General features: G+C 39.3%; 1 protein-coding gene across 3 annotated transcripts in view; it reads left to right on the forward strand.

The window, feature by feature from the left end:
* Positions 1-11,289, forward strand: part of st6galnac5a (ST6 (alpha-N-acetyl-neuraminyl-2,3-beta-galactosyl-1,3)-N-acetylgalactosaminide alpha-2,6-sialyltransferase 5a) — a 66,385-nt gene that overhangs the window by 47,728 nt on the left and 7,368 nt on the right. Inside the window, exons 4-5 of one of the 3 annotated variants that reach the window (XR_315952.3) lie at positions 8,343-8,450; positions 9,491-9,624. Coding sequence is in view for 2 of the 3 variants with exons in the window: in XM_042222001.1 (XP_042077935.1) it covers positions 8,343-8,450; positions 9,491-9,542 (160 nt within the window). In the remaining variant the exon portion in view is untranslated. Of the gene's footprint in view, positions 1-8,342; positions 8,451-9,490; positions 10,620-11,289 lie in introns of those variants that run through there. The other 2 variants (XM_042222001.1, XM_005924550.3) reach the window with 2 other exon arrangements.

Genomic DNA, 11,289 nt, shown 5'->3' on the forward strand with positions numbered 1-11,289 from the left:
GCCACCATTTGATCTACCAAGAAGTTGGGTGTTCTCTCTTGATGGTGTTGCAGAATAGACAGAGCAGGCAGCAGATAGCAAGCCAGATGAGATGGAAAGAGGAGGGATACATGACAGACAGCTTGAAAGGCAGATTGACAGATCTGTAAAGATCACGGGCTCGAGGCTGATTGGCTCAGAGCCCTGACAGATCACTGGACAAGAATAGTGATATTGACATTTTGAATGAGCAAGAAAGAGCAACAGTGACAGCCCATATCAGTGCAACTGATATTTAAGGTAACAGTACAGATCTTCTAAGTTGAACTTACAAAACAGTGAGTGGAAAAAAATTTAAGTTGATTTGAGATTTATAAGTTACAAGTTAAAAGTGATATTTTTAGAGCGTGCTTAAACTGAGATTTGTGTGCCTTTTTAGAAATAAGAGCCCAAAACGAAGAACCTGTGATCTTTTGATCTAAAATTTGAGAATATTCAACAGGCCCAGCAGTGAAAAAGCTCCCTGCTAAATGAAAAGAATAGGACACATTTACAAACCAAGTAACCTTTAAAGGCCATGCAGACACCCACACGTTTCCACTTATTTTGGATGATAAGACTTTTGCTCAGGTTGAAGGTGGGCAAAACCTTTGCTGTGACTCATGAAATGTCACAGGACTGCTTAAGCTATTATGACCAAGATAAAGGTGTAATTGGTCAAACAAACAACACAAACTGATGGAAGAAAAGTGATGTGCCTCATATCAATGCATGCGGTGTGGAGATTTCCACTATTTCTACATAGATTTTCGTTGTTTAAAGACTTCTGCTCTCACAGAATTGAAGAGTGCAGTCTAAAGTCTGAACTTGAAGTCAATTTACAGTCCAACACCAAACTGAAGCGAGGATTCAGGTTTGCTGCTTGTAGGGAATGAACATTAGAAAATACATATAATGAGGGGAATGTACAGTAGTAGGAAAAGATTATATGTGGAAGCAGACTGCAAACAAAACATATTCAGGCTACATTATTGCTGCCATTTCCATAGATATAAAAAAGAGCGAAATACAAGAGAAACTGTGATCAGACAGAACGTGATGTGGAAGTCAAGTAGATACAGAGGCGACTAGAAAAAGTGAAGGAGTTTAAATTAGTAATCAACCCTAAACACTGCAATCACTCAGGATGAAAGTGTCAGGTATAAATAACTGTGTGCACACACAAAATGAACTCGGATATTTTTATACTTTTTCTTTATAGGAGTGTTATGAAATAATGATGCTTCACACATGTTTCAACTTGAACTTACAACAGCAAATCATACCTGTATGTGACCTTCACACAGTAATAACAATAATAGGCTCAAAGACAGTATAGCTGCTATATATGTATAGTAGCAGTCAGTGGTCAGTCATTGTGGTCATTTGGGGCTTTTAATTATTTTTTTAAACTTTTCTTTTCCCAGGGTGGAAAAATAAACAGCAACCATCTGTATTGGCTTTAAAAATCCGAATTGGATGCACAAGTTTGAATTTATTTAGGATCTTCTCTGATTCACACAGACTCAAAAGTACAGCTCAAATATATCCATACACTCACACTAATATTTGGTTAAATGTCCCTTAAAAGCTTTTTGGTGGCTACAAAAATCATCTTTGCAAGGTGCAAGTTCCTAACATAGTTTGGGCTGGATATTTGACCAGCTCTGCTTGGCATAACTGGTGAAGTTCATTCAAATTTCCTCGATTTCCTGGCACCAACCTGGCTTTTAAGTGCAGTCCACAAATTTTTAAAAAGGTTGAGGTCGAGGCTTTGGGACGACCATTCCAGAAACTTAATGTTAGTGTGTAACAAAGTTTCAAGCATCTATAAAAAATCTAGGAAATCATTAAAAACCCCAAATTACCATGACATTCATGATCATAAACTTCTGACCACAATTGCACAAATATAACTAATAAAACCCAACTCCATCCACCCAAAGAGATTTAACAGTCATTTCTCTTATTAGGAATGAAATGCAATGGAAAGCAAAATCTTATGTTGAAATATAGAAATGTGATTTTGAGACTCAAAAAAGAAAGCTCAACGTGCAATTAAACTTATAGCTACATGTGTACCTTTTCTGGATTTACAATCCCAAACCATGTAAACATGAGAAGCAGCACTGCTCTCCTTCACAGGGATAAATGTGTCGTCCCACTCACAGCTTGCCTCAAGTCCTTTTAAAAGACAGTCATTGAAGCTAAGAGCTTGACATTTCACACCACATTATTCATCAGCATGTTCATAAACAAGGAAATGAGGAAGACTTCTTAAGTGAGATTAGCTGCATGCCTTCTGACTAAGACCTCCACACATCCACCACAGATTGGTTGGTGTCAAAATGCTGTGCTTTGAACTCTCAAAGTTTTCTAATTTGCAAAAGAAGAGCTTGTGTGTATGTAAGCCTGTGTGTGTGTGTGTGTGTGTGTGTGTGTGTGTGTGTGTGTGTGTGTGTTTGAGAGACAGGGCTGTTGTTATATTAAAGCCCGGTGGCCATGTTTGCATATCAAAACAAATCAGCATGTTCCAGACAAACTGGGTCCTGTCTTAATTAAAAGAAAATGAGAAGCCTGTGCTTCTTCTGCGATAGCATCACTGGGTCGACAGCGTTGTCTGCTGCATGGACAGCCTCTAATAAAGCAGCAAGTCACACAAAAGGGTGTTGTCACTGTTCATAACACTGTGGCCAGTGTGGGCCGATTGATTTGGTGGGTCTGGATTGTTCAACCACATTTTAAATCAACATCCATTTTGTGGTGCGTTTTTCCAGCAAACACAAAGCTTTATTGGACCACAGAGAAATAAGGAGCAGCTGTACCTGAAGAGGTTGTTTTTTTGCTTGATTTGAAGGAAGAAAGCAAACGAAGACTGGGTTTATAGTCTCTATTTACTGTAGCTGTAGTGCATGTTTGTCCTCCGCTATTTTTATTTAACCGAATGAGCATCTTCAAAAGTTCCCACTGTGGAGGATAAAAGTAGCAAGGCAAAATATTTCAGACGTTGGTGAAATCTTAATGTCTGTACAGAGCTAAGAAAAATATTTTACAAGTAGTTTTTAGAATGATTTTTATTTTTTAAGGGAAAAACAACAATCCAAATCTACCTGGCTCTTTGTGAAAAAGCAAGCTTCTTTGTTTTCCTGCCTCTCACTTTGCAACTGGTCCAAGAAGATGACTGCTGTCCCTGAGCCTGGCTCAATTCAATGTTATTTATATGGCACCAAATCACAACAACAACCGCCTCAAGTCGCTTTATATTTTAAGGTAAAGGCCCTAAAATAACACAGAGAATACCCCATTAATCAAGCGACCCCCTTTGAGTAAGCACTTGGCAAATAGCGGGAAGGAAAAACTCCCTTTTTAACAGTAAGAAACCTCACTGCAACTACCTTATAATATGTCACATTCAAATGACTGGTTAGCTGGTACTAGATGAATAAAACTGAAATGAAGTGATGACTGTTGTCTCATAGGTGATTGATATCAAGCCAAATAAACACCTTCAACTCTTTGTTGTGTTCCTGAAACAATATTTTGAAGTGGATCCCTTCTTTTAAACACTCATTCTTGTTGATTTTGTCTTTCAGAATCTTTCATGAAAATGAAAAAAAAACAGTGAAGATCTCTGAATGATTTATTAATTATTTCAGTGCGGACCTCGGCGAGATTTCCCTTAAATTTCACAGCAGTCTACTCCTTAGCTCTCCGAGATGTTTCTTTTTACATCAAAGTCTGACCGACACTGGACCACAGCTTGTCTAAAAATGCATCAAAGCATAGACTTAAAGCCTTACCATGACAAAACAGCAGGGTTTAACTTTTTAGGTACGCTCTAGGGTGCTGTCTATAATGCCTTCTCATACACTTTAAACACTGATAACATTTCCTCGCTCCCTTATTGCCTTCCCAGGAAGACATTTCTCTGCCACTTTCCTAAGAAAGAGAAATGCTCAAAGTTTAGGTGTTAAAGAGGGCTTTCTTTCAGCATTTTTGCTTGACATATACCCCACAAGCCCACCCCACCCCATCTCCCTGCACTGTTGTATCTGTGAGAAAACGAGGGAGAGAAGGTCTGAACACCTTTTCAAACAGCCAGGTAAACCCTCCACTCCAAATGTGTCACCTCATCAACAGCAGGCGAGCAGAGTTTCGAGATGCCTGCCTGGTTGTTCTTGTCAAGACTTTTCTTATCAGGGCCCAGGCTTTGTTTCTCTGTCTTGCCAAGTTAAAGCCTCGGATGCTGCGGATGCTGATGCATATGTGTGGGAACAGACAAGAAGGAGTAACAAGCTTTGAGAAGCAGCAGGGTGATGAGGCCGGTCGGGAGATAAGGAACACATGCTGTCAAAGTGCTCTCAAGCAAGAGTTTGAATATGAACCTGCTCACTTTTCCTCCGCCGCATCATTTTAAAACTATAATGAACTGTGCTTGGAAAAGAATCAAAGGAACGAGTGCAGAAATTTTTTTGACACCTTTACCGTGTAGCATCCTGTTGGTTCAGTATAATGATCGCAATGTGTGCATAACTAAATCGCACCAGATGTGGTTGACATTCACGGTCATTGTCACTTTGATGATTGGGATTTTTTGAAGCACTGCAGAGAAGTTGATGCATGTGATGTTGAGGGAAAGTTTTCAGAAGTGATGAAATGGTAGAAACTCTGCATTCAAACTGTCACTAGGACAAAATCTGAGCCAAGATGAGAAACGGAGCCCTGTGGCTACACAAGTAAAAGACCCCCAAATCTCCTACAGTGGAGTAAGACATCAAAAACTTAAAAGAGACACATACTGTAAATGACCACAAACCATACAGCAGAGTTGCAAAGTTGTTTTATCGTTATGCATCTCCTAGAGCTTTTACTATATGTTTGCAGATGTTTTGTGTCATTTTGCTTCTGTTTTTTTAGTTTTTGTGACTCTGCCTGAGGGGTGTTCTATAAAGAGAGATTAATGGGCCAGAGTTTTCAGTGTCACAACGGTGCATCCCTTTTTACCTGGCTGGATCACTATGGTAACTTATGCTGAACACATAATGGCTCCGGAGCAGGTTATGTTCAGAGCTTCACTTTAATATTGTGTGTAAATGCCACATTTTCACTCATTCTTTTCCTGACTGCAGGCAGTGAGTGGGAGATGGATTCCTTTCTTTGACTGGGTATTTGCCTGCATTGAGTTGGTGATGCAGTTGACGTGTAAATATAAATATATAAATAAATATAAGTAAATATATTCATGGTCGGGGATAGTTTAATTGATTAATCCAAAATTGCCCATAGGTGGGAATGCGTGAGTGAATGTGAGTGCGAATGGTTGTCTGTCTCTATGTGTTAGCCCTGCGACAGACTGGCGACCTGTCCAGGGTGTACCCCGCCTCTTGCCCTGTGACAGCTGGGATAGGCTCCAGCACCACCCGCAACCCTGAAAAGGATAAGCGGAAGCGAATGGATGGATGGATGGATGGATGGATGGATGGATGGATGAATATTCATGGTGAAAATTTGCTGCCAACTTGCAGATATTGCTGGTAATTGATCAGTCTAATTATAGGCTATTTATCACTGGGAATATTAAACCAGCACAGTGGTTTCTGTGTATCCCTCATTATGGAATGGAGCTTCTCAAGTAGTCTGTTATGTTTGATGTTTCACACCTGTGCAGATGTCACATTAGACGAAAACCTTGGAGCTCAGAATAAGCGGTAAACAAATAAATGAAACGCTGAATTCACAAGATTAGATGTTTATGTCGGTATTTCCCTCTTGCCTTATTTGCAGCGCCAGTATGTCGTTCACATTTTATATATATTTTTACATTCTTTATAAGACCTCTTGCAATGTCTCAAACTGGAGTAGGTGGCACTTAGTTGGCCCATTTTCTGCAGAAGAAGAGTCGCATGACGAGACTGCCTCTTTTATATAAGCACACTCAGAGACTGAAGCAGAAAGCCTGGGAACCCATCATCTCTTCAGTTATACTGACTGGAAACAAACTTTCTTTGTTTTACATATTTTTATGTAATCTTATGGAGTAGTTTCCTTGCTTTGCTTTGTACTTTTGCGTTCTGCATCTCCTTGTAGTGATGTCATGGCGGGTAAAGGCCAGCCTTGTTGGCATGTTCACTAATCCATCTGTGGCTTTACTTTTTAATTGGTGTTAATTACTAAATTATTAGCAGGCTAAACCAAGTTGGTTATCATAGCAAAAACCACACCTGCGGTCAGCAATATGTTGACATTAGCATTTACTGTCAAAACAATTCACTTTTTATCCCATCATCTCCCTACTTGCATTGAGTACACGTGACTCCACCAGAGCTGGAATTGCTGTTTTTATCACCAGAGCATTGTATAAATGCAATATGCAGGCTAAACTTGTTTTGAAATCTAAAATTAATGGTGACATTATGCGAAACAAATTGCCTAAGAACATCAGGCAAAGTCTGTGTATCCTCAGCTGACTCATTTTCACCATACGGTTTTCTTAGCTTTGTTTCATCTGCCAAAATTATGCATACATTAGAGGTTGCGTGTCTTTATAGTTTCCTCTTATGCCTGCCCTTTGTAGTTGTGTTGAACTTTGAATTATGAAAGAGGAAAAGCATTTAATGCATTAGTTAGACCACATTTTGCCTCATTCACTGTGCTCCATTTATTTTTTTTCTCATAAAGCTTCAGTAAAAGTTGCAGTGTTTATTTACCAAAAGCCATCTAAAAGTGCATCAAACACTGAGAGATTAATGCATCCACTGGTTACCAATAACAGTTCCCATCAGGATAGTTCAGCTGTTCAGCAGGGGAAGCTCGTTGAGAACCACATTTGAGTCTAATTCAGCTTAAGGATTCAATTGTGCTGTAGTTTGTAGCACAAACCTGCTACATCAGCTCATATTTGAATCACTTCACAGTGTGTACGAGGGAGCTATGATGCATTTTCTAATAAATTTTCATAAGATGATTTGATGAATTCTGATTTTTGCAAAATGTTTTTGGACCACCGCAGCTCAACTCATCTGCATGAATTTTAGTTGGAAGGGATTACAGCTGTGGCTGCAGGCCAGCGAGCTGGAGATCAGTATCATTGTGAGGTTTTGTTGCTACTATACTGTGAAAATGAGACCATGCTGGTAACGCTGTGAGGAAGCATTTGGTCACAGTGAAACTTGGGTACAGTTTTCCTCCCAAGACCGCTTTGGTACTTTGCCTTTAGGTTAGCAGGGTCATTCAGGCCTTTTCCTGTGCTGAAATCCTTCAGAAGCTGAAAAACACATGCTTCATACCGCAGCTAAACAGATTTTTAGTTTCATTATTAATCAAAAATAAAAAGAGCCAAGAACAATTTGCAAGAAGGTAAATGATTCATGCCACACAACAGCAAACAAATGACTGAGGTTGTGTTTGTTTTCCTAAATGAGGTTTGTTCAGCTACAGCTGAGGTCGATGGGAATTTTGTTACTTTTGAATATTTTTCATAGTTGTAGTGTACAAGGGCAAAGGTCGAAGGTTCACCAAAGTAGCTGGGCTTCATGCTCTGTTGGGATATTTTTGTTTGAATGAATTTATTTAATCAGCATCCAAAGGTCATTTCAAAAGATCTGCTGTGCTTTTATACTAGAATCTAAATGAAAAGCACTGCTCTATAAACATGTCAGTGCAGCGATATTGTAAACTTCATTTGAAAATTGAACCAAAATTATTAAGCTTATTTTCATTTCATCTTCAGGTGTAACTTAAAGGTTTTCATTGACCTCTAGAAGTGTTGCGAGTTTCAGTACACTGGAGACCATCAAATCTACACAAAACCAACAAGGAATTCTTTTAAAAAGTATGATAGTAAGGCAGCATTTTTTTTTCCAGTCCTGTGATGGAGTACATGTTGGAGCACATTTAGATTTTTTTAAGTACAATGTTAATATTTCATTTAGTTTTTTTCATAACATCATGTCAGCTCTTTTCTTCCTGAAAGCAGGCAGATCGTTCTGCATGCTGAAGGTATGTCATCCAACTATCGACACTTTATGCAGAGCAAGGCTCTTTTCTGATTAAGGATTTGATTATTTGACAGGGTTCATTTGTACCAGTCGATGCATAAGATGGATTTGTATTTTAATGAAGCTGTGGGGGAACTTGAATGATCTTGCAGCCAGGAATATCGACCTCAGGATTTAGAGAGATCTTTATTCTGCCCTAATACGCCAATGTGAGATTTTCTAATGATCTATCCCAGTTTTTCAGTTTTCATCCTTGTGGTCTCCCATGCATTAAATCCATCTAACTATCTTCTTTCACCCCCTACATCCTCCTCCTTTCCTCTGCAGGAAAATATCGAAGACCTGGCTGAGCACCGGCTGGTTCACTATGACCATCGCCCTGGAGCTGTGTGATAGGATCAATGTCTATGGCATGGTGGCGCCTGACTTCTGCAGGTGAGACAGTGGAGCTGAAAGTCAAAGATCATCACCAGCTCCACCAGCAAACACCATCATTGAGATTTTTTTTAAAGGAGAGCCATAAATGCAGTAACTTCAAATATGAATTCATAGCAGCACAGCCGCCTGATAAGAAAGATTAAAACTAAATATATTAAGACAGCTGAAAATGAAATTTCAGTGTGGCTGGAGAGGGTTTTGGAATACTTAAATTGCTTGTGTATTAGTACATAATAATTCAGTAAACTGACAAGTATTCATAATGTTGAAAGAAAAGACAGAGTCCTGGGTTTTCTTCTGTTTCAGAAACATTATTATAAAGCCAGCGCCTGTTAACAGAGGTGTTAGATTTATACTGATCATCCAAATACAATGTACAATTTCAGATGGGGGAAAAACGACAGTGAAAGGATTTTCACTAATACAAAGCGCCTGGTCAAATTCCCTGCTATTGCATTAAAGCTTGAGTCATGCCTCCCTTTGCTTTTTCTGGCTTTGTCTACCTTTTTGTGCTGATACATTTGGTTTGTTTTCTGCACCATTCAATATCCCCACAACAAGCTTTTTACTTTTTCATTCGCTGCAGTGTGGCATCAATAAAAATATCCAATAATTGACCGACACACAATGGATTATCTGGTCCCGAGGCTGGGAAAGCACACATTGGTCGTGAACTCTGAATACAGACAACTGAAAAGCTGCATTGCTTTATTGCATTTAAAATCTGAATGTTTTTGTCCTCCACATGTTCTGTATTATTCAGTATGCAAATGCAAATACAAGAGCACCCAACGATGAACTGGAACATGCGTGCATGAGGGATAATGCCTCATGTGTATCCTGAAGGCAGGCATATTTTACCAGAGTGATTTCTGTTTGAGAGATGCTTTTTGTTAGGTCAGGTTAATGCATGTACTATAATGCTGATTAGATGATAAGAAGTCATTTTGTTGACAAGCAGAACTATATATTGCCATCTTATGAGGACCGTGTACTTTCAGTATATACTGACTAAACACTTGCTTTTCTTTCTTCAGAACTGGCTTTTTCTTTGGGCATAGACTCAACACGGTTCCTCTGAGATATTGACATGACAGCATCACACAGCAGCAGCAGATTTGTCAGCCGTATATCCATGATGAGAATCTCCCACATCCACTACATCCCACAGGTGCTCTATTGGAGTGAGATTTAGTGACTATAGATGCCATTTGAGTGCAGTGAACTCACGGCCATTTTAAAGAAACCAGTCTGAGTTGATTTCAGCTCAAACTCAAATATCCTGCTGGAAGCAGCCATGGTAACACCGTGGTCATAACGGGATGACTATCCCAACAATACTCACGTAGCCCGTGCCATTTAAACAATGCTGGTACCAAGAGGCACAAACTATGGAGAGAAAAGATCCACCATAACATTACACCACCTCACCATCACTGAGAGTAAAAGGCAGGATGTGTCTGTTCTTTCATGTTGTTTATGCCAAATTTGACCCTACCATCCAAAAATCAACAAATCGAGGCAACATTTTTTCAGTCTTCTGTCATTCAGTTTTGGTGAGCTCATATGAGCTGTAGCCTCGGGTTATTCTTATCAGCAGGCAGGATTGGCACCCACTGTGGGCTTTCGCTGCTGTAGCCCATCGGCTTCAAGGTTCGATGTGTGGTGCATTCAGAGATGCTCTTCTGCATACTTTGGTTGTAAGGAGTTCAGTTACTGCTCCCTTACTATCAGCTCAAAGCAGTCTTTGCATTCTCCTCTTGACCATGTCTACATGCCTAATTTCATTGAGTTGCTGCCATGTGATTTGCTTTGTAGATATTTGTGTTAACAAGCAGCTAAAGAGGTTAACCTAGCAAAGTGGCGGATAGTGCCGGTGTCACTAAAATGCAGCATCTGACTGTTTCTGCTGTCAGACGGCAATCTCGATTCAGTGCAGTAGTTTAGAATAAAATTTTAGCCTGAAGCAGATACGATTCAGACTTTACGTTTTTAAATCGCTCTTCTTGAAAGTTCCAATTAAAGAAAATCGGGGACTCTTTTAAACAGTGTTTAACAACATTGTTTGTTATTGTTGATAAGACAGCGGTCCTCAACCTTTTTTGCGCTGGTTTATGCCCGACAATATTTTCACGGACCGACCTTTAGGGTGTCGCGGATAAATACAACAAAATAAAACCAGTACTGGTGCCGAAAAAAAAAAAAGATTTATTCATAACAAACGTGAAAAGACCCAGGAAAACCGAGTTAACGATAAAAATGATAACAAAATAACGCTGAAAACCCTGAAAGCCATACATTTCACACCTGAGCCTCAAATCTCGCGGCCCGGTACCGAACGACTCACGGACCGGTACCGGTCCGAGGCCCGGGTTTTGGAGACCGCTGTGATAAGGAACATTACAGCATTGTTCTATGATGTGTTGACTTTTCATAAGATGAAAGGATGTAAAAAGGTTAAACTTTGTGTAATTGCATTTTTAATTAATTAAGTTAATTAGCCTATTAAGGGCTAATTATGCAATTAAAATAGTAAAGAAGCATATAAATTATTCCAACTTTGAGATTTTTCTTCGTTGCAGCAAAATTATTAAATAATTCATTCATTAATAGAAAGAAGTAAATTAAATTCTAGCAAATGCAACAGATGCAAGCCAAATTAGATGTTTAAAAAAAGTGTATCAATGCATCAATACTGTAGATTCACAGTACAGGGAACTTTCAGAGAAGCGCTCTCATCCTGATGGTCCTCTATAGGAGAAATGAACTACAGGGAGTGCAGAATTATTAGGCAAATGAGTATTTTGTCCACATCATCCTCTTCATGCATGTTGTC

This window comes from Haplochromis burtoni, unplaced genomic scaffold (genome assembly GCF_018398535.1).
Source record: "Haplochromis burtoni strain Fernald_Lab_line unplaced genomic scaffold, NCSU_Asbu1 Contig_78, whole genome shotgun sequence".
NCBI classification, from domain to species: Eukaryota; Metazoa; Chordata; class Actinopteri; order Cichliformes; family Cichlidae; genus Haplochromis; species Haplochromis burtoni.